Source organism: Zootoca vivipara, chromosome 5 (genome assembly GCF_965207765.1).
Source record: "Zootoca vivipara chromosome 5, rZooViv2.hap1.1, whole genome shotgun sequence".
In the NCBI taxonomy this organism is placed as follows: Eukaryota; Metazoa; Chordata; class Lepidosauria; order Squamata; family Lacertidae; genus Zootoca; species Zootoca vivipara.
This window is the reverse complement of record NC_142588.1, coordinates 764,680-791,896: the sequence shown is the minus strand read 5'-3', so window position 1 is coordinate 791,896 and position 27,217 is coordinate 764,680. Positions and strand designations below refer to the sequence as shown.

Sequence of the window (27,217 nt, the reverse complement as noted above, 5' to 3'; positions counted from 1 at the left end):
CATTTTAAGTAGTCCATGAATCCAAGCCATGAGGGAGGAAAACACAGGGGTCAGACTAAGTCCAGCCCAAAGGCCAGGCGGAACAGCTCTGTCTTGCAGGCCCTGCGGAAAGATGACAAATCCCGCAGGGCCCTGGTCTCCTGTGAAAGAGCGTTCCACCAAGTTGGGGCCAATACTGAAAAGGCCCTGGCCCCAGTAGAGGCCAATCTAGCCACCTTATGGCTCGGGATCTACAGAATGTTGTTGTTTGTGGACCTTAAGGTCCTCCGCGGGGCATACCAGGAGAGGCGGTCCCGTAGGTACGAGGGTCCCAAGCTACAAATCACTGATTCAAAAATCGCCCAGCAGAGCTTTGAGAACCAGTTATATCTCTGTCTCACCAGCCATCCAGCCTGCAAGCGGGGACTTCTTCCCTCCAGGCTCTTGATTAAAGGTGCCAGGCTGGGCTGCGTGTGTACTGCTTGTGGGTGCACATGTGTCTGGTGTGTTTGTTTTTGTGAAGCAGCAGCCACCAGCCAGCAAAAAGCACTTGGTTTTTCATTGACCCAGCCGACACTGTCAGCTGCAGCCGGTCCCTTGTTAAAACTGCACTGCTTGTGTGTGGAGTGTGGGTGTGATTGTGTCTCCCTGACTCCCTCTCCCCTCTGTTGGTGTGCCCAGATGATGCTTCGCTTGGAGCCATGGCACAATGGCAAGGAACTTTCCTGGAGGCGCACAGAGCTGTTAAGAGAAGCTTCTTTAGCTCCATTTCTTTATCCCCGTATTTCTTTAGCTCAGTCTGCCCTGCAGTGCTTCACTTGTGCGCTGTGTGTGTGTGTGTGTGTGTGTGTGTGTGTGTGTGTGTGTGTGTGATGGTGGCTTGCAAATTGCTTCAGAATAAAAGAGGGGAAACGCTCAGTGTTCGTTGTGTGTTCCTTTCTTTGGGGCAGAAGGAGCCCACAAGAGGCTGCCAACCCCATGTTAACTCTGAGCGGCCGCCGAGACCATATAACACCGGTCCTGAAAGACCTACATTGGCTCCCAGTACGTTTCCAAGCACAATCCAAAGTGTTGGGACTGACCTTTAAAGCCCTAAATGGCCTCGGTCCAGTATACAGATTCGGTCCTGTATACCTAACGTCTCCACCCCAATCATAGAATCACAGAGTTGGAAGAGACCACAAGGGCCATCCAGTCCAACCCCCTGCCAAGCAGGAAACACCATCACAGCATTCCTGACATATGGCTGTCAAGCCTCCACTTAAAGACCTCCAAAGAAGGAGACTCCACCACACTCCTTGGCAGCAAATTCCACTGTCGAACAGCTCTTACTGTCAGGAAGTTCTTCCTAATGTTTAGGTGGAATCTTCTTTCTTGTAGTTTGAATCCATTGCTCCGTGTCTGCTTCTCTGGAGCAGCAGAAAACAACCTTTCTCCCTCCTCTATATGACATCCTTTTATATATTTGAACATGGCTATCATATCACCCCTTAACCTTCTCTTCTCCAGCCTAAACATGCCCAGCTCCCTAAGCCGTTCCTCATAAGGCATCGTTTCCAGGCCTTTGACCATTTTGGTTGCCCTCCTCTGGACACGTTCCAGCTTATCAGTATCCTTCTTGAACTGTGGTGCCCAGAACTGGACACAGTATTCCAGGTGAGGTCTGACCAGAACGGAATACAGTGGTACTATTACTTCCCTTGATCTAGATGCTATACTCCTATTGATGCAGCCCAGAATTGCATTGGCAGGTCATATGCAGGAAGGAAATACACTCTTGAGATGCTTGTTGGCTTGCAAGTTGCTTCAGAGTAAAAGGGGAGACAACCCACCCTACTGTGCCATTCAAGCCTTTTCTGTCTCCCCCCACCTCCTTATGCTGCCCATGTTCTCCTAGATGGCTATGCCAAGAGTAGACATTGATGGATGCCTACTATATGGTGTGAGGCACATGAGGGAGCCTTCCCGATGTTGAAGGGGCTTGCAAAGACGTTTTTGGCTATCCCAGGAACAAATGTTTCATTTCCAAGTTTGTTCTGCTCAGCTGGCAATGTTCTTCAAATACAAACAGCATCTCTACTGCCAGAGAATGTCAAAATGCAGTTTTTCCTTGCAAAAAATGTAAATTTCATTTAATATTTTTTTTCTGTAAAATGTTCAGTAAGTGATGCCTGATGGGCAAGGATGATCCATTCAGCAAAGAGAAAGAAGAAGCAGCCAAAGGAAACAATGGCACCAAACACAGTTTTTAAAAGGTGAAGATTTGCCAGGAAAGAATGAATGAATGAATGAATGAATGAATGAATATACCATATTTTCCCCATGTATAAGACTAGGTTTTTTATTTAAAATTAATGCTAAAAAGTGGGGGTCATCTTATACACAGGGGCAATCTCCTCCCATTTTCTCTACCGGTATTTGGAGTCCCAAAAAAGAGGGGGCATCTTATATATATGGGGACATTTTATACACAGAAAAATACAGTATGCATATTCCACTGAAATGGCTGTTTTAAGACTAAAAATTGAAACAGGAAAATGCTTGGCAATAAACCTAAGACATATTATTTTATTTAATACTTTTCCTATATCATTTTTGCATGGTTACCTCTTTGGAAGATTGAACCCAAGGGCTTCAAAATCAGTGCTGCCATCTAAGCAGCCCTTCTCAACTGTCTGATCGAGCTCTAGACACAACAAATCCTCAGCTCTAAATGTCAGCAATCAAAGAGGCTCAGGGTGCCTAGATTTTCCATTAAGGCACCGACAGTGAATCTGATTAAAGGTCAAATGCATAGACTAAAGGAAATCAAACTGGCTGTAAAATAAGAGCTTTTTCTAACTCTTTGTTTGCCACACAAATATTCACAATACTGGAACACGGTGAGCTGCCTTATACCAAGTGAGGCCATTGGTCCATCTCAAAGGTAAAAAGGTAAAGGACCCCTGGATGGTTATGTCAGGTCAAAGGCGACTATGGATCATGGCGCTAATCTCACTTCAGGCCAAGGGAGCCAGCGTTTGTCCACAGCTTTCCAGGTCATGTGGCCAGCATGACCAGTGCTGGATTTACGTATAAAAAAAAATGGCTTACCTGCCATTTCCTGCTGACCCTCTTAAAACCTTAAGAATTACCAGTAAATGTCAACACCCACCAAGTTTAGGTTACTGAAACATATTCTCATCTATGCATATAATATGTATCAGTTGTATGTAGATGCAAAGCATCAAACAATTATTGGCACTGAAAATTAGACTATTCACTAGCCAATATGGCATAGACCTTTTGATTTGAGTTCTTTATGCCCCTTTGGTCTTGTATTTGGAAAACAGGCAGTACAAGACTAGCAACGTGGTCTTCATATCTCGGTTCACGAGATCTGGGAAAACATAAGGCAGACAAAAGTAGAATGAGTAAATTATACATGCTTGAGCTAAAGAGGAACAGCTCATTTAACATGAGCTCATTTAACATTTAACAAATGAATTTCCATTCCCTGGAATGGAATGGGGGAACCAAGACAGCTACCGCAAACCCAAAGCTCAGGAACAGAGGTGACTGCCCCTAAGGTGATGTGGAAACATGAAGTGAAAACGCAGCCCTTCTTGTACAATGACTAACCTTCAGGATTGATAGGTACATCCAGAAGGCCTCCGTGCATTAGCAAGTCTACTGCAAGGCTTACATTGTGTACCTGAGAAGGATCAACAAAAGAAAAGGTGGTAGCAATTCTGGAAAAATTATCGCCAATGGAAAACAACACCATATTAAGTAATAAGCATCCATCAAACTTTTGAATATTGGTACATTTTGTTACATTTATCCATTTATATTATTGAGTGAAATAAAACAACCCAACTAATGCAATTCTACTTCAACTTTTGAATATGGAATCCATAATGTATGAATTTGTGCCGTTCACAAGTGATTATTAAACTGAAACGTAAGAGGACATGGCAAAGTCGGGTGAATGCCAAAATGCACACCATCCCAAGAGGGTTGTGTGATGGACAGCTGAGCCAGACCAGAGTCTGGTGATGCAGTGCCTCAGAATTCCACCAGAGGGCTGGAGCCTTTCTCTGATTGGCAGACAAACAGACAGACAGACAGACAGAGAGAGGTGGGTGGAGCCAGCACTTTGGGAGGGAGAATAAAAGGAGGAGCCGTTTTTGAGAGAGGATTCAGAGAGGGAGATGGTTTCAGAGAGAGCAGGAGGGAGAGAAAGAGAGCTGGTCCTGGTCTGCGTGTGTAACATCCACCATGGGGAAAATATCTACAGCTAGAGAAAGGAGTCTCTGAGCTTAGATAGGAAGACGGTGCAGAGTGTCTTGGGAGAGCATTCAGACAGGAGTTAACCGGAGGGCTGAGTTTGAGGCAGGAGGAGGAGAAGCTGTGAGGATAAAAAGTCTCCTTGGGTCTCCTTGCAGTCAGGAGGGGAGAGATCTTCCAGAAAGAGAAGACTCCCAAACCAGGCAAAAGGGGTGCGTGGGGATCCCCTGGGTCTCTTATACTGCCAGAGGTATCTCAGGAGTATGACTGATCAAAGGTTGGGAAATGGACAGAAAGTACCACCTCCTTGTTTAAGAACTAAAGTATTCAGCTGTAACACCTTCACAACAACTAAGTTTAGGAACTGAAGTGAAATAAGTGGAAATAAACTTTTGTCTAGAAACCTGTAACATCTAACTGAGGAGTAATAACTGAATTAAGCAGCCATTTAAAAGAAACTGTGAATTTACTTCCATGTTTAGAAGCCTGTATCATCCACTGGATTAAGTATAATTATGAATAGGTTAACTGTTTCCTGAAAGAACATGATTTCCTGACACATCCTTTGTTTTATTAACTTCATTCTGTAAAATTAATACGTCTTATTTGCTCAACTTCTGCTTGCGTCTCCAAGGATCTAAGTTTACTCTCACACAAAAACCACAAAGATAACCTGTTGAGGTTGCATGTAATATATACGGTAAGTGGGTGGGTTCTGCCACAGTTGGTAGCCAGAGAGGTGGGATCCGCTTCACTTTGGTGACACAGCAGTGGGATCTGCTACAGGCCAGTTTATTCCCTTTGCATAGGGCACCTAAGACGCTTGAAAAATAATGTGGGGAAGTTATGTGTGTGTCCCACCTATTACAGTTTAAAGGTAAAGGGACCCCTGACCATTAGGTCCACTCGTGACCGACTCTGGGGTTGCGCGCTCATCTCGCATTATTGGCCGAGGGAGCCGGCATACAGCTTCCAGGTCATGTGGCCAGCATGACAAAGCCACTTCTGGCGAACCAGAGCAGCACACGGAAACGCCGTTTACCTTCCCGCTGTAGCGTTTCCTATTTATCTACTTGCATTTTGACGTGCTTTTGAACTGCTAGGTTGGCAGGAGCTGGGACCAAGCAACAGGAGCTCACCCCGTCACAGGGATTCAAACCGCCGACCTTCTGATCAGCAAGCCCTAGGCTCAGTGGTTTAACCACAGCGCCACCTGGGTTTAGGGGCTTCCAAATGTCCTGTGCCCACAATTGGGTGCATAAAGAATAACTTACCATTTCTGCAGGGGAACTTGGTTTCAGGAAGAAATCTCCCAGATTCAGGAAATAGCCCTGAAGCTGCCCAATTAGCAAGAGTAAAATAACCCCATCTGCAAACTGGGGGGAAATGAACGAGGCATTACATTAAAGGTTATTAAAATGATCGCAGGGACATTTTTGTAATCCACAAGACCTCCAATACATAAAGAACTTTTCTGCTGGACAGAAGCTTCTTCATATTGGCTCCCCAAAGCTTCTGTGTGCAGCAGCCAAAAACAGTCACGCAAAAACTTCTTGAAGTGCTACAATACTATACTGTATGTTATATATCACCCACACCTGTATCTTACAGTCTAAATCCAAATATCAGCACTTTAGGTCCAAGTTCATAGGTTACAGTGTGACAAGTAAGTCATTTATCTCTGACTAGATTCCAGTGCCACTTGAATGAAAGAATCATGTCAACTATATAGATCAAGTATGCGATGAATTTTAATATTTTTAATTATTGTTGTGTTGATATTTGTGTGCAGGCCTGGTCCTCACAATAAACGGATTTGTTGTTGTTATAGATCAAGTTTTAAAGTTGCTTATTATTTTGACAAAAGACAACATCCAGATAAGGATCTTATGACAAGAATTAAAAATTCTTTGTAGGTGGGATATATGGGAAACTTTTGCATCGCTTCACTTTCCAGGGTACTAATGTGTGTTAGCAGAGAACAGAAAGGTGGGCTTGCATCTGGCAAGAAAAAATTCAAGTCCCACCTTGGCTGCAGATGCTGGGCCACGGCACATGTTAGGCCATAGCGAACCTGGGTTTGCCACCAGATGTACATTTGGTGGGAAGCTGTAGCAAATCCCGAGTCCGATGAATATGAATGTTTGATACACATGTACATCTAATTAATACATTTAATTTCTATGCATGCACTCAAAAAAAAACTTAGATGTGTATCAATGTGGTGTAGTGGTTAGACTAGGATCAGGGAGGTCCAGATTCAAATCCCCATTCAGCCACAAAGCTCACTCAGTGACCCTTTCCGTCACTATCTACTTCTCTGGCTCGTGGAAATGGTAAAATAGGAGAAGGAAACTCTGTGCCTAGCCAGAGCTCCCCCTGGAAGGAATAATAATGGCATACATAAATTTTAAAAATGGGCTTCCTGGAAGCACCTGAGATATTGAAATGAAGAAGGAAATCAAGGAAGCCCTCACTTAGCATGCTTACTCTCTATGGATTGTTTTTTTTTTTAACCACGTGAGGAAGGTGTTTAAACTTGATTTCCCATCATTTGAAGTAGTCCTTGTTAGGAATTCCATTCTACCCTTTGCTGCAGGTATGTGGGATTGTTATATGTCACATATATGTTTACATTCCAGCACAGATTGCTGGAATCCTGTGAGCGGAAGTTCTGCTCTGTATTGCTTTTGTTTTCTCTCTCTTCGAGAAGAACAACAAGGAGAGAGGCCATGTTTTTCTTTGTCCTGATTTATGTAGAATAAATGCGTAGTTGCACAGCAGCTTGAGTCGCGGACGCACATCGGAGGAGGGTGACTGATGGATCTCCATAGCAGCAAGGCTGAGAAGGGAGACACTCCAGCTGGGGCCAAGCCAGCGGGCTCTTCATCCCTGGTTCCAACAGTCCTGCCCATGAAGGATGCAGCTACATAGTGTTCATGTGCTCCACACTGACTTATTATGTGGCCTTCATCAAGCTGCAGCCCCAACCTGTGTTTCCCATCTGTAAAGGGAAATGCTTAGTGATATGCCTCCAAGGGTTGATGTCAGGACAAACACCATAAAGCACTTCATAAATTAAACGCAACATAGGATCATGAGTAGGATATTATTACCTGAGAGTCAATGTCTTTCACACTTAGTCCTAACTTCCCAACATGTCTGTTGACAAACTTCAAAAATACCTAAAGGAATAGAGAATGTTTATCAGGATGGATAAAAAGGATGGAAAAACTGGATTGCGGACTTTGGACCTTGCTGGGATGGAAGGGACTGGCTGGGAGCGGGGGAGGGGGAGGAAAAACCGAGAATAAATGGAAAAATTAAAAACTGGGAAGGCAAAAAGGAGTTAGATGTATGGAAGTACTTGGAAAGAAATTGTGGCAACGGAGGAAAGGAATGTTAATTTGGTGGGAAGTAAGGTGTAATAATTAATTAAGAATATTAGGAAATTATTTTTTTTGAGGGATGAATAATAGAAGGGACGATTGGGCTCTTTACCCCTCCTGCTTTCCCTTGCTTTCTGGGGACTCCCGGTGGCAGGGGGGGGGGGTTCCTGGGGAGGGGGGATGGGGGGAGGGAACTCAATTGGAAAAAGAGTTATTTCGGACCCTCCCTTGCCTCTAGGGACTCATAGTGGCAGGATGGGTCCCGGGGGTGGGGTGGGGGGGATGAAATAACATTAAAAGAGAATTTATCAGGGAAAAATGGTTAGTATGTTAAAATAAGATTGGGAAGTTTGGAAATAGAATGGGGAATATGAGTAGAAAACTGTTTAACTGAGATTCTAAAATGTAAATCTGGAAGGGGGGAGGTAGGGGAAGCCTATACAAAAATGTTTATGAAGAATGAACAGATATTATATATATATATATATATATATATATATATATATATATATATATATATATATATTCTTTTTCTTTGTTTTTTTCCCTTTTCTTTAGTTTTTTCTTTTTGGGGGGAGGGGATTATTTTTCTTTTTTGGTGTGTGGGAGGGAGGGATGGGTTTTTTTGTCTTTTTTCTTCTTCTTCTTTTCCATAGTAGATATGTATGGATAGATAGTTGGGTGGACACTCTCCTCTGTCCTGCCTCGTAACCCGGGGCCCACTGGTGGCAGAAGTGGACTCTGGGGGAGGGAGGAGGGGGAGGGGGATAAACCCAACTATAAAATGGACCACCTTCGACTATTCGCCTGGCACAGGACCTTCTCGTGGCAGGAGGGGGCTCGTGGGGGGGTGGAAGAGGGTGGAAAGAATTTGATATGTGTTTTTTATGTTTTATTTTGTAAAATCAATAAAAATCATTTTTTTAAAAAAGGAACAGAGAATGGCATAAAATCACTGTTTCTTGGTTATATATCACATTATAAATTGTCGGGGGGGGGAACAAAACAAAAACCTGAGGGATGTTTGTTTTACCTCTTTCACTGCATCCACTTTCTCTGGAGCATATGTCATTAATTCATCAAAGATTTCAGCTTCTACAGGAAAGGACAGTACCAAAATGATTATTTTCAATACATTTCACCGCATGAGAGTTCTTCTGTATTATGTTTTGCAATGCAGGTCATAATAACCCATATCTTAGCCCAATAAGAAAGGAGGATGGAGGTGGAGTGCTCTGTATATGGCTGCTTTGTGGGCTTGGGGGTATATTATTGCCTCTCTTTATTGCCTTTTCCTCCTAATGCAGTCATTCTATACTACAGTAATGTGGGTCGCACTCCTATACCCATTTCTCTGGGAGAAAGCTGTTTTGATCTCAATGAGATTGACTTTTAACTACTTAGGTTCACACCCTTAGACTGGAAATTCCTTGAGACAGCAACCTGTCTTTCTCTACGTTTATTCGATAAACAGGCACAGTGCTAGGGCTTTTTGCACCCTAAGCAAACACCTTCTGGCGCCCCCCCCCCGGGCGCACATGCGTCATGACGCACGCACGCCGCTGATGCCCCTGCGTCCCCTCCATTGGCAGGAGGAGCGCGGGCCAAGAGGGGAGCTCGGCGCCCTCCTGCCTGTGGAGGGGACGCTTTGAGCTCCTCAGCGGCGGCGGCTGCAGCGAGCTAGCATAGGCAGCAGTGCCCATAGCTGAAGGCTTCAGCTGCGGGAGCTTGCCGCCACTACCACCGCTGCTCGCTCGCTGCGGCCGCTGCCGCTGGGGAGCTCTTGGCGTCCCCTCCATAGGCAGGAGGAGCACGAGTGCACGCCTTGGGAGGGCGGTATGAGCAACTAGGTAGTTAGGTAAAGGTAAAAGTAAAGGGACCCCTGACCATTAGGTCCAGTTGTGACCGACTCTGGGGTTGCGGCGCTCATCTCGCATTATTGGTCGAGGGAGCTGGCATACAGCTTCCAGGTCATGTGGCCAGCATGATAGAGCCGCTTCTGGCGAACCAGAGTAAGGCACGGAAACGCCGTTTTACCTTCCCACCTATTTATCTACTTGCACTTTGACATCCTTTTGAACTGCTAGGTTGGCAGGAGCTAGGACCGAGCAACGAGAGCTCACCCTGTCGCAGGGATTCGAACCGCCGACCTTCTGATCAGCAAGCCCTAGGCTCTGTGGTTTTACCCACAGCGCCACCCGCATCCCAATAATAATAAGGTATTTCCTATGAGCAGCTAGGTAGGTAGTTTCCTTAATAAAGGTTGAATGAGTTCTCTTCGGCTATCACATTATAGCAGGCAGTATAAGAGTACGTGGGCAATTTATTCGATCTCATCTGAATTGCATGGGCACAGTTACAATTATAACGTTATAAGTCTCAACAGCCCCATGTGACTTTCCAGCTCATACCTAACCTCAGAAGAATTATTTTCTGCTGCTATGTGTAGAAGTTTAGTAAAACAATGGTAGTTCTTCATATTTAAGAAAGAGCATCAGGAGATTGTCATTGATGATGAAGATAGGAAGCTTTTTGCAGGGAACATTAACTGCCACAGAGCTTTTCAAAACAGATCATGGTGGAGACACACTGGAATAAGTCCTGAGTTCCGTAACTTACGTGAAGAACGTTCGTCAGGTTCCCTAAATACCCAACAAAAGGAAAAATGAGTTAGAAAACAAGCAAGTAGGCATCTGAAGTAGTAGGTTGCAGCCCACAGTGTCTCAGGTTGAATACAGTGGTACCTCGACATCCAAATGCCTCGACTTACGAAGGTTTCGACTTACGAAGTCGGCAAACCCGGAAGTCTTTTTGGCCCACGCATGGTCTGCGCCTGCGCATAAGCGGCGTGCGCAGTCTGCGCATGCGCAGAAGTGCAAAATTGCGCTTCGTGCATGCACAAAATGAACTCTTCGACAACCGAAGGTTTCGACTTACGAAGAGCGCCGCGAAACGGATCGCCTTCGTAAGTCGAGGTACCACTGTAGTTAATTTCTGGGCTGCGACAAGCCTCATATGGCAGAAGTCTACATGTATTTACTTGGACATAATATTGCACAGCATTCCAACCTGTTATTTGTGTGGCAACAGATTCACATGCCTGCCTTTCTAGAATTTGTCACTATGAAATAAGAGACTGAAATATAAAATGTAGCTGTGACCTGAGCCTCTGGCTCAAAAGTCAATAAAGGTTTATCTTTTAAGCGTAGTTTCTCATATTAGAAATCGTCTAACATAACAGATTATAAAAGAAATTGGTAAGGACAAAGCCTTAGAAGGCAAGCGACATTTCTGATGTTTGAAGCAAGGCGGAAAGAGGCAAGATGGCCTCTGTAGCCTGGTGTCATGGCATTAGAACACAAGGCGGTCTGAGCGCAGAAGGAACCAGGAGTCGAGGATCCAGCAAATAAGGGATGAATTTCCAAAGCCACCTAAATAAAGAACTCTATGGGATTTACAAAAACCAGTACCAAATGCAATACTTTTTCTAACTCTTTGTTGACTTTTATTTGCACGACAAAACTGGCACGTAAGTAGAGACAAATGTAATTTCCATCTTTGTACTTCTCCATTCAGAGTTCAAGCCACTTTTTGTCTTTTACCTGCTCCCGGTGATGTACTCAACTGCATCTTCTGTCTTAAATCCGTTGACGGTATGCTATGAAATAGAAAGAAAGGATGCAAAAAGAAGGTATCATCTACTAACTGCAAAAAAAGAAGGAAAGGGGAACAATATACCTCAGGCATGTGTTGTGCAAGATTCTTTATAGTGAAATCTTGGGCATTTTTACACAGAAGGAAGACTGGCCAGGTTACTCCCAGGTAACCAGGTATAGGATTGCATCTTTAATTATACCAAAATCTTAGGCAAAATCTACACATTCTGGGGTCAAATAACTAAAATTAATAAAGTGGGAGCAGTGGCTGGGGATCTCGCTCCTGCCACTGCAAGCACAAACACACACACACTAAACACACCCCTTAGAATTATGGGAATGTTAGGGATGTGGATTAGGATATATTATTAGATAGATCCTATCCAAGCTTGTGTTAGCAAGCTTCCAATATCAGCAGAGTGACATTCCCCTTTTGTGCGCAGCAAAGCATGTGCGTTAGATTCGCTAGAATCTCTATAACAATATTACACTTTATAGTTCAATATTACACTTCCTGGCAAAGGTCCCCTTTGTCCCTCTTAAAAGAAATACACAACACAGTGTTTATAAAATAAGATAGAGTTTACTTACAGTTTCATCCTGAGTTACAGCATAATCTCAGAAAGGCAGGCTTGCTTAGAAAAGTTACAAGTATATATATATCTAGAGACTACTTAGTAAAGTAAGACTCCATTTGGTCTCACTCTTGGCTGCAGGCCTAGAGTGAGAACCATGCTAACTGGAGATTCTCTGGAGATGTGTTCCCATCGAAGGAGGAAGTGGCTAAGAGAGAGAGAGTGATTGCAGGCTAGGGCTTTTGTCTAATCCAACTCATTTGCATGTCTGAGGGAACAGGAACTGACCTGTAGTCAGGTGTCCCTCCAGGTGAGTTCCTGTTAGTGGACACTCTAGGAACTGTTGTGACTTGTCTGCCCCAGTGTTCCATCCCACAAACCCCTTCTCAGGCAATTCACAACATTCATTACATACAAAACAAAACATAAGCAACTTTATTCAACCACCCAAGAGTCCCAGCTTGACACGCAGGTTCTGGAAACTCTGTCTTGGCAGGGGTTTTGTTAGGATGTCTGCTGTCATCTCCGATGTGCAGCAGTACGACAGTTCGACAAGTCCATCTTGTATCATCTGGCGAACGTAGTGGTACCTGACCCCAATGTGTTTTGAGCGTGCTAGGAACTTCTCATTCTGCGCCAGCTTTAGACAGCTTTGGTTGTCCTCCAGCAGGCTTATAGGTTCCTTTCTCTCCACGCCAAAGTCTGTTAGGAGTTGGTCCAGCCAGGAAATCTCTCTGCACGCTTCTGTAGCCGCAACATATTCCGATTCTGTAGACGATAAAGCTATACATTTCTGTTTATAACTGCCCCATGTGATAGCTCCGCCCCCATACATAAAGACATGCCCGCTTGTGGATTTATAATCAGAATTATCACCCGCCCAGTCAGCATCAGTGTACCCAATGAGCTTAGGGTCACTGACAGCTGGTAACTTTAATTTACAATCCATTGTACCCTTAAGATATCGAACCACCCTCTTCACACCAACCCAATCATGCTCAGTGGGACTACTCACTTTCCTGCTGAGAATCCCTACTGCATTGGCTAAATCAGGTCTGCACGTGGTAACTAAATACAAAAGTTTACCAATCGCTGAACGATACTCTGTGTTGTTTGGCAGTAGCTTCGAATCCTCTTGGTTCTTTAAGAAGTCTGTAGCCATCGGGGTGTCGACGGGTTTTGCATCCTGCAATTGCATACTCTCCAACAGTTCAATTATCTTTTGCTTCTGATTAAGTAGAAATGAACCATCCTGTTCTCTTTCCACTTGAATCCCGAGGTAATACTCAACTGGTCCTAATTCCTTCACTTGCACTTCCTTGTTGAGGTGCTGGACTACATTTTTATAATCCCTGTCATTTGACGTTGCGATTAAAAGGTCGTCAACGAAGGCAAGAATATAAGAAAATTGTCCATTACTCTGCTTAGTGTACAAACACTTGTCAGCTTCACCTTGCTTGTACCCAAGTTTCACCAGCATTCCATGCAATTTCAAGTTCCAGGCTCTGGCTGCTTGTTTTAAACCATACAGTCCCTTTTGAAGCTTGCAAACCAAATGTGCCTCATTTGGCTTTATAAAACCTTTAGGCTGCTTCATGTAAATTTCTTCAGAAATTTCCCCATGCAAAAACGCAGTAGCTATATCGATGTGTTTCACCTCCATCCCTTTAGATGCTGCGATGCTTAAAAGTAATCTTACGCTACTGTATCTCACTGTCGGTGCAAAGACTTGGTCATAGTCGTGGCCATATTGCTGTGAAAAACCTTGTGCCACTAGTCTTGCTTTGTAACGTTGCACCTCCCCTTCTGAACCCCTTTTAACCTTGAACACCCATTTGCTCCCAATTGCTTTCTTACCAGCAGGTACTTTTGTGAGTGTCCAGGTCTTGTTCTTGTGCAGTGCGTCAATCTCTTCCTGCGCGGCTTTCCTCCAGAGACTGGCTTCGGTGGCTGGCATCTGCTCTACCTCTTCCCAAGTGGAAGGTTCTGGTGGAGACGCCGACCCTGCAAAGTAGGACAGTCGTAGTGGCGGAACGCCCTTGTTGGTTCTGGATGAGCATCTGACCTCTGGTTGTGCAACCGCATCAGCATCCTCATCCTCCTCCAACGCTGGCATGTCCACGTACAGCTCCTCCTCTTCGTCTCTGGTGCCGCCAGGGGTCTGGACCTCTGCGTCTTCTGGGGTGTCGCCTGTAGGGGGTGTTGTGACACTAGAAGGTATATTAGTTCCTTGTGCTAAAGGAAAACTTATAAACTCTTCATCTGGTGACTCTCTAGAACAGTCAATAACAGTGTCCTTTGTATCAAACTTTCCTAGTTCATCAAAATGAACCACATGATATGGGTCTACTCTGCTACTCTTTGGATCTAAAACTCTATATCCCTTACCTCCAGGAGCATATCCAACCAGGATACCTGCTTTTGCTCTGGAGTCAAGCTTGTGTCTGCGCTCTTTGGGCACGTGGTAATAACAGACACTTCCAAACACACGTATGTGCTGCAGACTTGGGACTCTCCCGTGCCAAAGTTCAAATGGTGTGCGTTCTGCACCCTTTGTAGGCAATCTGTTTTGCAAATAAATCGCCGTATTCGCCGCTTCACCCCATAGCTTCTGTGACAAGTTGGCCTCTTTTAACATGCACCTTGTCATCTCCATAATAGACCTAAACTTTCTCTCAGCAATGGAGTTCTGTTGAGGCGTGTAAGCAACTGTAGTTACATGTGCTATGCCTTCTTGTGCCATGATGGCCTTCATCTGCCGTGAGCAAAACTCTCCACCATTATCCGAAATTAAGGTGGAAGGAGCTCTCTGGAATTTGTTCTTCACCATGTTTAAGTACAGTTTGAACAATTCCGGTGTCTGACTCTTTTCCTCTAGAAAATATCCAACACAATATCTTGAGAAGTCATCTATAAATATCAGAATGTACTTATTGTTTCCTAGGGAAGGTACATTCAGCGGACCACATAGGTCAGTATGAACAGTGTCCATGACTTTTGTGCTTCTCTTCTCTGTACAACGTGGGAAGGAAGGCTTGACTGCCTTTTCAGTTATGCAAGTTGTACAGTTTGGCATTGGTGTACTGCAATTCTTTACCTGTAGACCTTTTACCAGATTTTCCTTCTGCATTTTCAGGATAAGGTTGGTATCCCTGTGTCCAAGCCTTTTGTGCCAGAGTTCCAGATCTGGTTGATCCTTTCTGCTGGGTTGTGCAACCCTTGCAGACTCATTCTCTGAAATATCAATCTCATACACATCATTGATTAGTTTGGCTTGAATAAACACTTCACCATCTTTTATCACATTGCATTGTCCATTTTTAAATATAATTTCAAAACCTTTCTTGTCCAAGCTAGACACACTTATTAGATTACAGTTCAGCTTTGGTGCATACTTAACATTACTCACTGTAGTATCAAAAGACTCATTGTTCACTTTGAAATTCAAGTTCAAAGATCCTGCACCTATTGACTTTATAACATTTCCATCAGCAATTTCAATCTCAGACTGTTTATTATTGTCTATTTCATTGAAATATTCCCTTTTATAACAGAAGTGGCTGCTTGCTGCACTGTCCAGAAGCCACTTATTGCGCTTTCCTTCACAGCTCTGGAAAGCTACATTTCTTTCTTGCAATATCATTGCACGCCCACGACCCCCCTTCTTTTCGCCTTTTGGTGGAAAGGGGTGGGATTTATTCCTAGGTGCCCGGCATTCCTTCGCCATGTGCCCTTTTAAATTGCAGTTAAAGCAAATTATTTCCTTTGGCGTTTGTCTGGACCTTTGAAAATGCTTGGAAGCATAATTAGTGTCCTTTCTCCCTGTATTCCTTTCTGAAGAATCAAGGTAATCTCTGCATTCCTCTCTCAAATGATCAATCAGTTCTTCAAAAGTCAGGTCCTTTTTGTGATCCATGCAACTCTTGAATGAACTGAAGCTTGGTCCTAGAGATGCTATCAAAAATGAAACCTTTGTTTCTTCATCAAGGGCTTTAGTAGTAAGATCAATCCTCTGAACAATTTCACTAAATTTGCTGATATGGTCAGTGAATTCTTCTCTTGAATTCATCCTCAGCGCAGTTAATTTGCTCATCAAATTCCTGTAGGAGTTCTTAGTAGATGCTCCATACCTGCGCTCAATATCTTTTAAGATTTTAGCTGCATCATCTTTGCTATTAACTGATGTTAGATGCCTGTTGCGAAGTCCACTCAAAATTATGTATCTGGCCTCGCTGTTCATGCGTTTCCAACTTGCTATCTTAGCTAAATCCTCCGCTGTTGTGCCAGTAGGCATAGGTTTTTCAATGGCATCCAAAACATTCCTTGCATCTAAAAATGCTATCAGGCGTTGTTTCCAAAATACATAATTGTCATCATCTAGAGCCATGAATCCTGGCTTAACTCCACTATCAAAATCTGCAAAAGCCATCTTGGAATCTCAAAATTCTAAAAATTTCTCAAAATTCAAAAATTTGCCAAAAATTCCAAAATCAAAATCTCTAAAAATATCTCAAAATGCAAAATAATCTTCACTGCCTCTGAGTTCTCAGTGCTGTAAACTCTGAGGGAGGGTAGGGGTAGCTAATCCCCTAGGCACACTGGAGAACAATAGACCATGTGCTCACCAGGAAGTTCTAACTGAAAAAATCCTACTCAGTTCAAAATCACAATCCAAAGCAATCCTTCAAAAATACACAAAAATACGCAGTCCTGGGCCGTAATAACCCTTTATGGGAATGTTAGGGATGTGGATTAGGATATATTATTAGATAGATCCTATCCAAGCTTGTGTTAGCAAGCTTCCAATATCAGCAGAGTGACATTCCCCTTTTGTGCGCAGCAAAGCATGTGCGTTAGATTCGCTAGAATCTCTATAACAATATTACACTTTATAGTTCAATATTACACTTCCTGGCAAAGGTCCCCTTTGTCCCTCTTAAAAGAAATACACAACACAGTGTTTATAAAATAAGATAGAGTTTACTTACAGTTTCATCCTGAGTTACAGCATAATCTCAGAAAGGCAGGCTTGCTTAGAAAAGTTACAAGTATATATATATCTAGAGACTACTTAGTAAAGTAAGACTCCATTTGGTCTCACTCTTGGCTGCAGGCCTAGAGTGAGAACCATGCTAACTGGAGATTCTCTGGAGATGTGTTCCCATCGAAGGAGGAAGTGGCTAAGAGAGAGAGAGTGATTGCAGGCTAGGGCTTTTGTCTAATCCAACTCATTTGCATGTCTGAGGGAACAGGAACTGACCTGTAGTCAGGTGTCCCTCCAGGTGAGTTCCTGTTAGTGGACACTCTAGGAACTGTTGTGACTTGTCTGCCCCAGTGTTCCATCCCACAAGAATGCCATCAGCAAACATGGGATTGGGAATCTTGGGTTTCTTTCTGCTCATATAGCTCTGCCCAATACTCTCCCTGCTCTGCATACTTTGGCAATGCAACTTCACACGTTTTCTACCGATAGAATTCCTATAGGACATATGGTTTCTCTGAGTATTTATACAAGTTAGTGCTTAATTGCTTTTTAATGGTTTGGAAAAAAATGTTTGTAACTGTTTCTCTTTTATCTGTAAGCCACTTTGAGTCCCTGTCTGGGGAAAAGGTTGGATTAAGTAAGTAAGTAAGTAGGTAGTAAATAGTCCTCATTCACACGTAGGAAATCACAGCCAATTTGCTCCTCGCCATTCATTCTGCTGCAGTACTCCACTGAGCTAAGTTATGGTTTGGCTTAGCATGCAATCCAGACAAAGCACCAGTTGTAAACCATAGGGCAAAGTTTGTCTGGAGACAGCGAAACCCTGAGCTTGGGCTTGGACAACACATTAAGCTCAGAGCCATGCTTTAGCTTAACATTACACATGAGCTTATTAACAGTGTGATAAAATGATGAATTAGTGCAAATTTTGATGTTAATTACTCATTGCATACATATTTTCTCAGTATATTTACTATATATGCATGCAGTAAATATTTGATATATTATTATTATTATTATTATTATTATTATTATTATTATTATTAATTGGCCAAATACCAACATACTTGGAATTTTGCTTCAGCTACATTGCAATGTAAATGTACCTTATACAAACATCAACTATCTCAACTTCAATTCCATTGATATTTCTTTTGAGACATGGCATTTGATTTCAGAATTAGTTATTTGACAGTGAACATTTGACAATATTTTATAGTCAGCATGTAATGTTTAATTTAATTTAATTTAATTTAATTTAATTTGATTCAATTACTGGTATGCAATGGTATTTAACATTTAACAGATATGGCATAAAAGTAATAGTATTTAGTATGTAGTGCTGCTTTAGAGTCAACAGCTTATAACAGGCATCCCCAAACTGCAGCCCTCCAGCTGTTTTGGCCTACAACTCCCATGATCCCTAGCTAACAGGACCAGTGGTCAGGGAAGATGGGAATTGTTGTCTAAAACATCTGGAGGGCCGAAGTTTTGGGATGCCTGGCTTATAATATTCACATCTAATAATAAAATGTCAAGAGAATCATAATATTATCCATTTCTTTTTGTTAGTTGCTTTTCATTATAAAATAATTCTAAAGCAGATACTATATCAATCAAACACAACGAAGCCATACAACCAGTAAACAATAGAGCACAGTTAAAAGGGGAGAGCACAAACACAGTCAAACAACTATTTATAAAGTGCAGGAATACAGATATAGCCCAAAGTCTGGGTTAATAAATAGGGCTTCAGTTGGCTTAAAAGACTTGGCACCAAACAGCTGCAAAGTCCAATGTAATTGAATTTTGTTATAAAATATAATATATTATGATGAGCCAATGGGAAAGGCTGTGGAAAAGAGATATCAAATTTACAGCATGCTATAATTTAAGAGAGAATGTAATGAAAATGCAATACAGATGGTACCTGACTGGCAAAAATGTATAAAAAATTTAGTGATGTCTGTTGGAGATGCAACAACGGGGCAAGAACCTTTCTACACATGTGGTGGGAGTGCAAAGAGATAGTGGGATTCTGGAAAATATCTATAATGAATTGAAAAAATATGTTTAGATTTCCATTTGGAAAAAAACCAGAATCCTTTCTCCTAGGTATCCTGTCAGAGGAAATAAAAAGAACGGTCAGACCAATATTTATGTATGTGACTACTGCGGCAAGGTTATTGATTGCCAAAAATTGGAAAAGCAGCAGCATCCCAACTAAAACAGACTGGCTATCTGAAAATGATGGAATACTTCCATGTTGCCAAACTAACAGGGAGGATAAGAGGAGATATGGTACAAAAAGTGAATAAGGAGTGGGCTATCTTTAAGGAATACATCAAAATATATGTGGAAAAAGTAGAATTTCTGACAGATATTGAGTGAATCCAGAAAATGATTAGAGTGAAAGGAGAGTAAAGTCAAGATAGAAGAAGAGATTAAAGAAATAATGAAATGCGTTTAAGCTAGTTGGAAAAATAAAGTAGCGTAACAAGAATGGCTGGAAGTCAAGTCACTTGGTGGGTGTCCATGTGGGGTAGGTGTGTAGGTATGTTGATATGTTGATATGTTTTATGTTATGAAAATAAGGTACTGTGTTGTGTACCTCGGTTTATGAACACCTCAGTTTACAAATTTTCGGTTTACGAACGCCGCGGACCCATCTGGAACAGATTAATTCACTTTCCATTACTTTCAATGGGAAAGTTCGCTTCAGTTTATGAACGCTTCAGTTTATGAACAGACTTCCAGAACAAATTGTGTTCATAAACCAAGGTACCACTGTATGTGTATTGTGTAAATGTAAATGTGTGTGTTTTATATGTAAATAAATAAATAAGAATTTTGTTATAAAATTCACATTAAGGATTTGAGGATTTGAATCGGACATTTTGTTTCCACCATTTGAATTTGACATCTTGCATTCATGTTTTTAATATTCCTAATAGGAATCAGAGTTCTAGAAACAGCCCTGAGAGTATATTTGTTTGTGACCCACCTTGTACTAGGGTCCATGACACAACAGGGTCTTCCAGGCACTGCCCACTGCCTTGCAGCCTGTCATGTGGGCTGCTGATTCTATAATAACAATACAGTGGTACCTCTATTTACGAATTTAATGTGTTCCGAACGCACATTCGTAAGTCGAAAAAATTTGTAAGTCGAATCCCATAGGAATGCATTGGGAGAAAAAATTCGTAAGTTGAAGCAACCCTATCTAAAAATCGTAAGTAGAAAAAATCCTATCTAAACTGCATCCAAGATGGCGGACGGAGCTCCATTCGTAAGTAGAAACATTCGTAAGTAGAGTTATTCGTAAGTAGAGGTACCACTGTAATTTATTATTTATACCCTGCCCATCTGGCTGGGCAAGTGAGAAAGAGAAGTGTGGACCTACGAAACCAATCCTGGTCCCACTCCTTCTTCACCAAATGGTGGTGGTGGCGGCACTCTTAACAATATGCTGCAGGATGGCGACATGGTTGCCACAGTGCAAGTGAAAGTGCTCTCTCCAAATCCCTCCCCCCCCATCCCTACTCCACAGCACTTCTCTGAGGTCGGTGTGTGGATGAGAACTGGGGCTATGCTCAGCTCCTGTCCCTGCAGCCACAACCATCAAAAGCAGTTTTTCTAATTGCAACATGCTTGCCTCAGGGTGCAAAGACAACCTTAAAAAGCTCAGCAGAGAGCAGAAAGAAAGCAAAAAAATGTTCAGTTACCTCTACGTTTATAACATCCACCTTAACGTTTGGAGGTATGGCGAGCTCTGGTTGAAAGTGGCCAGCGATGGCCACCAGAAGATGCAACGTGGACAGCAAGTCCTTCCTGAAGATGGCTAAAATAAGAGCATGAAGTGCAAACCAATTAATACCTTGGTTTACGAATTTTCGGTTTACGAACGCCGCGGACCCATCTGGAACGGATTAATTCACTTTCCATTACATCCAGTGGGGCCTCGCTAGACGAATTTAATTCGTTCCACAGGTCTTTTCTTATAACGAAAAAATTCGTCTAGCGAATCCCATAGGAATGCATTGAAATTTTTTTTGAATTTTTTTTTTGCCCATAGGAACGCATTAATTGAATTTCAATGCATTCCTATGGGAAACCGCGATTCGCTAGACGAAAACGAATTCGTCTAGCAAGGCAACCTCCGCTAGAAAAAACCTTTCGTTAAGCGAAAATTTCGTTAAGCAGGGCATTCGTTAAGCGAGGCACCACTGTACTTTCAATGGGGAAGTTCGCTTCAGTTTATGAACGCTTCAGTTTATGAACAGACTTCTGGAACCAATTGTGTTCATAACCCGAGGTACCGCTGTATTTGGAAATACTGTATAAATAAACTGTATCCGGAAATGGTTTAAATTAAGGTTACCAGACGCCCCTTGGATTTACAAATCAGTCCCCATACAAAATCCACTGAAGTTGAAGAGTGTCCCCGATTCATTGAAAAAAATCTGGTAACCTTAGTTTAAATGCTAGCAGGTTTCGGTACAATGGTACTCTTTTGAAAGCTGTGGGGAGATGCAGCTCCTGCTGGCGCCAGGGTGGGAGTGAGGACGGGGCTTTATAGCCCAGTGGGCCAAGATGTCCTAAACAAATGCACCCTTAGGCTGGCCCTGAGTCTCTATTCCTCAGAATCCCTCGTCAATGGAACTCTTGTTGTTTTAGCTAGCAAAATGGTCATCCTTATGACAGAAGTGTGTGTCTGGAGACCCTTGAGGGAGTATAAAATGCACCCTTTATCAGCAAGCGCCAGGCTACGGAGAGGCAGAGATGGGAAGTCATTTTCCACCCACACTCCATCTTGTCTCCAAGTGCAGCAGTAATTTTCCTCCACAGGAATTAATGCTCACCACTCATTTATGTATCTGGGAGGAAATATCTGCTGCAGGGCTAAACTTGCATTTAGCACCTGGGGACTCCAGCAATTAAGAACCAATGCTGTTTTTATCTCTATAGTCCAGTGATGGTGAACCTATGACACGCGTGTCAGCACTGACACGCATAGCCAATTTCGGTGACACACGGTTGCATGCCGAGACCTCACTTCCGGCCGGCGGCGGAATGCTGCAGGCGACGCATCTCTGGGGGCCTTGTGGACTTCCGGCGAGGCAAGATGGTGGTTGGCACAGAGCCGTGGAGCTCCTGAAAGTGACCAGCGCTGCAGGAGCTGCTGGACGGGCTCCTGAGCCACAGAAACCGCCACCGCCCAGACACTGGGGGCCACCAGTGCATCAACTGGGGAGCTGCCGGACCCCACCCCCATCCCACGAACCTGACGGACAGCCTCGAGGCACTCCGGAGGCCGGAGGAGGAAAAAGGAAGCCCCGGCACAGGCCCAACCCGAGCCCACCTCCCCAGCGGCAGACCCACTAGAGGAAGGCCTGAGCCCAGACTGGGAAAGACCTCTGGGTTTTGCCTTATTTTTTTTCCCTTTAAATTTTTTTTAAAAAAGAAAATATTTTTTTAAAAAAACTTTAATAATTTTTTTCCTCCCCTTTTTCCTTTTTTTAAAGGGGAACAAGTATACATTTTTGTTATTTAAACTATCAATATCACAAAATTTTGGTTTTTTCCTCGAAGTGACACACCACCCAAGTTACGCTCATTTTTTTGGCGAATTTTGACACACCAGGCTCAAAAGGTTGCCCATCACTGGTATAGTCCATACCTGGGTGGTTTGTTTCTTGGGAGACTAGGGTGCTGGTGACTGGTTTTTATATAAAATATTACTTTCATGCTGACATATTTTTGTGGGTGGATTTGTGTTTCTACTGCAAATGTTATAAGAGACCTAGTTTGTCAGGAGTTACAACTTTTGTCTGGGGTATTTGGTTTTTTTTACTTCCAGTCTAGAGGATCTTCTTCCTTTATACCACTAGATTTCCAAGATAAGAAAAAGGAAGGAGATACATTATTATTCAGTATCCGGTTTGTGTTTTGCATTTGTACATACAGTCTACACTCCATTTCAGTTTGCTTTCTTCTAGCTGTAAACACTGGTTCACAGACTTCAGGATAATGTCGAGTTTGAGCCTTTGCTTCTTCTCTGTCAATGCAATTTTCTCTACTTCCAGACTGAGGGATCCAAGTTTCTCTAGGAGTTGAAAAGGAGACAAGAAAGAAAGATGGAGAATATAGTCTGACTTCTGATTCAGCAATTTATTGCAGGGTATTACAATTCCTCCAAGAAGCCCTGGCACAAAAGTGTCTTATTTTAATTCACACACAACACCTACCTCCAGCATTGTATACTGAATTTTAACTGGTCTGAGCCTCTTCCAGAGCCATTTTGTGCCTGAAAAGCTGTAGAAAAGCCTAACAGCTAATAGCTGTGTGTCCTTCGTTCACTTAGGCTTAGGGCATTCAGGGCAACCATTGAAATGAAAGTGAAAGGTCATTGACAAAAGATCCCCTTGTGTATCTTATAGAACACTCAGGGGTCTGGATTGTAAATACTGTTCGATTTCTATGATTCCACATTTATCCAAATACTTATTTTTAGATGCATTTTTGCCAAATCTACACAATTTTTTCAAGCAATTTATCCAACAATGCATTTTGCAAGTTATTTTCACTAATACAGTAGTGCCTCGCTTAACGAATGCCCTGCTTAACGAAATTTCCGCTTAACGAAAGGATTTTTCGAGCGGAGCTTGCCTCGCTAGACGAATGCCTTTTACGAAAAATTCGTCTAGCGAATTGCGGTTTCCCATAGGAATGCATTGAAATTCAATTAATGCGTTCCTATGGGCAAAAATAAATAAATCGCTAGGCGAATTTTTCGCTATAAGAAAAGACCCATGGAACGAATTAATTTTGTCTAGCGAGGCACCACTGTATATGTATGCACACATTTGTATACTGTACTGCATAATTTGGAGCAGTTTGAATGTTGAAAGATAGCTGTTGTTTGGTTCAAGAAGTGCAAATTAGCCACATTTCTCCCCTACCCTAACTCTAAACACACACAAAGAAAAGGTAACAGCAAATAAAGGACTCGTGGCAGGAACCACGAAGCCGTATGAATTACCAGTCACTGAAGCCTAGTGCTTACGGTATGTTTTATCCTTTTCGAGGGTTAGTCTTTGTCTCTGCTTTTCCCCTTCTGCATAAAATCCTGCCATTGGCAAGGCCTTCCTCTCTTAATTCTATATCAGGCATCCCCAAACTGCGGCCCTCCAGATGTTTTGGCCTACAACTCCCATTATCCCTAGCTAACAGGACCAGTGGTTGGGGAAGATGGGAATTGTAGTCCAAAAAATCTGGAGGGCCAAAGTTTGGGGATGCTTGTTCTATATTCTTCAAAATTATTTTCTTTTGCTGCTCCCTTCCTGTCAGGCTCCCACAATATCTCCTCATGATGCTCACACAAGAACATCATGCTACCATTATGCGTGCATGCATGCTATTTCAATGAAATCTTCCTGCATAGGGTGATCTTGATTCTGTGCAAGTGTTTCAATGATGCAATTTGTTCCTGCCACAACTTAGTGTAAGAAAGCAAATACATAGAAAATTTCAAGAAGGCCAATACATCGAAAACTAAATTTTCAGAGGGTGTGTGGGAGGAGAAAAATGTCATTCTGGCTTCAGAATATTTCAGTTATCTAGTCAGGGCCGTTTTAAGCTTATCTGGCACCGTGGTGCAAGGATCCCTCTGGCGCCCCCAACCCCCACCCCACGCCGTGCATTGCTCCCTTGAACACCAAGATGGGTCGTGGTAGGGGGTGGCCGGCATCTCCCCACTGCGGCGGCTCCCCAAATACCCTCCCTCCTTCCCCGTTTCAGCCGCCTCTCTGGCACGCTTACCCGTCCTTGCTACGCCCGGCGCCGGCTTGGAGACATGGCCGGCCATCTTGGAGCAAGAGGCGGGAGGACAGGTGCCCATAGAGCAGGTGCCCAGGAGCTGGCGGGGAGCACAGCGGCCCGGGTGCGAGGCGCAGCAGGAAGACCCCCTTGCCAGAGCGGCCACTGCCGGGTGCCAGAGCCAGCCGGTCGGCCAGAGCCAACTGGCCCCCTGCACCTGGCGTGACAAGCAGCAGCCGCTTGGCGGGGTCACCATCGAGGAAAGCACGCCGAAGCGGCCGCGCTTCAGGGCTCCCCGCGCAGCACTCCCCGCGCTCGGGCTCTACGCGCAGGCTGCTCACCATACGTGCCCCCAGCAACCGAGCCCGGGGATCTGTCTCAGGGGGTGCTCTCGAAGTCTGCCTCGGGCTCCTCGCCCCCCATGCTAGCCACCGGCACTTCCTCAGGCCACTGTTTGCGGGGCAGAGCCGCTGTTGCTTTGGGGCACTTACCCACCCACACTACGCCCGGCACCGGCTTGGAGAGAGCAACGGCTGAGGGGATCCCCGCGGCCGGCGGAGAGGAGGCGGAGGATGAGGAGGAGCCATAGGGTTTAGTGGCTCGTTGCACTCCGCCAATACTGGGGCGCCTCTCAAAGGCCCGGCACCCTGGCGCAACGCACCACTAGCCCCTATGGGAAGGACGCCTCTGTATCTGGTTGATCTGCATGTAAGCTAAGAAAAAGAACTGGTAATAAATATTAATTATAGGAAGTCACTCTGTAGTGGGATTTATTCCACAATACAGGTACTTCCAAATACCCACATTTAAAACAAAAAAGGCTTACCTATGAGATGGTGAAGTACTAATCCATCATACATGTCTTGTTCAAGGCTTTTCACCAGAATGTGTTCATGCTTCAGAGTTGTGTTAATCCAATCCATAAAGAACTGTGGGGGGAAATGTTGACTTAAATAACAGCATTTGGGTATTTTCTCACTTCTTCTTTTTTAAAAAAAAGATAGAAATCAGATTTACTTCAACAATCTGTGCCAAAGTATCCTAATTCTGTAATTGGTGGTTACTGTAATGTAAAAGTAAAATGGACATAGCTGCCAAGTCTCCCGTTTTCCCTGGGAAATCCCCGTTTTTCCAGCTGTTCCTAGCTGAAAAAACAGGGTGTTTTTTTTGTTTTTTCCCGGTTTATTCTGGCGCGGTGGCCATTTTGGAACTGGGCGGAGCATACTCAGAAGCAACTTTTGATGCTGCTCTGCCCAGTTCCAAAATGGCTGCAGTGCGACTTCTGGCGCGGCAGCCATTTTGGAACTGGGCAAAGCAGCATCAAAAGTCACTTCTTTTTCTTTTTTTTAAACATACTTTTTATTAATTTTACAAAATACAAAAAAAAAAAACGGTACATACATAAACACCTTTTCCACCTCCTTCCTACCCACCCACATGGGTCCTCCCCTGCCACAGAAGTATTAAAAAAAAAAAAGTCACTTCTGAGCATGCTCCGCCCAGTTCCAAAATGGCGGCAGCGCTACTTCCGGTCTGCTATTTCCGGCCCGGTCCCTTATTTCTCTGACAGCAACTTGGCAGGTATGAAAATGGAAGAGCCCTAAATTTAGCATATATGTGTGTTTCTAATTAAATTTCATGCACAGAGCACTTGACAAGAGTTTTTGTACACTGCTTATGAATTATGAATATTAAGCAGCATATACGGTAAGTATCTGAAGTGAAGAAATAAAATACATATTTTAACATTTTAATTCATTCCAGTATATATTTTTAACAAAAAAAGTTCATAAAATCATAGAGTTGGAAGGCACCACAAGAGTCATCTAGTCCAACCCCCTGCAATGAAGGAATCTTTTGGTCCAACATGGGGCTCAAACCCACGACCCTGGCATTAAGAGTCTCATGTTGTACCAAGTGAGCTGGCATATTATCCCTGAATTGCTGAACCGTCGCACCAGCATCTTGCAGAGAGCAAGGCCTAGTCTAGTCCATACTTAGCCAGAAAAACCAGTGGCAGAGAATGAAGCTCACATTGTTGAATGCTCCTCTAAACGAGGTGTGGGATTATAATAAAACAATATATCCTCTCTCAGAGAGACGAGGAGTCTCTGCATGCTGAAAATGGACACGTCAGTAAAAGGGCTAAGCTAGCATCTTCTTTAGTTTTGGAGGTGGAGATATTTTCTGTATGTGGGAGAACTAAGCTACCGGCAGTCTGAAGTAGTAATAAGCAGTTTCCTCTCAGCTGGCTTTGACACCCAAGGGGGTGGGGGGTGTCTCAAGCTCTTCTGCAGAATACTTTAATAATCCTCGAGTGTTTTCATGAAAGCTTAAAAAATGGTTGAAACAGCTCTGGGCTGCCAGTCCTCTCTTCCAGAAAGAAAGAAAGAAAGAAAGAAAGAAAGAAAGAAAGAAAGAAAGAAAGAAAGAAAGAAAGAAAGAAAGAACCCTTATTTTTAAGAAAGCAAAGATGGTTACATGCAAAGATGAGGCTTGCAAGCGACAGGGGTGTCATTTCCTGTCAGGGAATTTGGGATCTGTCGT

General features: G+C 43.4%; 1 protein-coding gene across 4 annotated transcripts in view; it reads right to left on the bottom strand.

The window, feature by feature from the left end:
• Positions 1-2,293: 2,293 nt before the first annotated feature.
• Positions 2,294-27,217, bottom strand: part of PARVG (parvin gamma) — a 31,896-nt gene continuing 6,972 nt past the window's right edge. For all 4 annotated transcript variants that reach the window (XM_035138574.3, XM_035138573.3, XM_035138575.3 and 1 more), the window contains 10 exons: positions 25,497-25,599; positions 22,818-22,958; positions 20,578-20,693; positions 11,240-11,295; positions 10,257-10,279; positions 8,671-8,732; positions 7,365-7,433; positions 5,523-5,624; positions 3,601-3,673; positions 2,294-3,358 (listed from right to left, as the gene is read on the bottom strand). In XM_035138574.3, the coding sequence (XP_034994465.2) occupies positions 3,279-3,358; positions 3,601-3,673; positions 5,523-5,624; positions 7,365-7,433; positions 8,671-8,732; positions 10,257-10,279; positions 11,240-11,295; positions 20,578-20,693; positions 22,818-22,958; positions 25,497-25,599 (825 nt within the window). In that variant the 3' untranslated portion in view covers positions 2,294-3,278. The remainder of the gene's footprint in view (positions 3,359-3,600; positions 3,674-5,522; positions 5,625-7,364; positions 7,434-8,670; positions 8,733-10,256; positions 10,280-11,239; positions 11,296-20,577; positions 20,694-22,817; positions 22,959-25,496; positions 25,600-27,217) is intronic.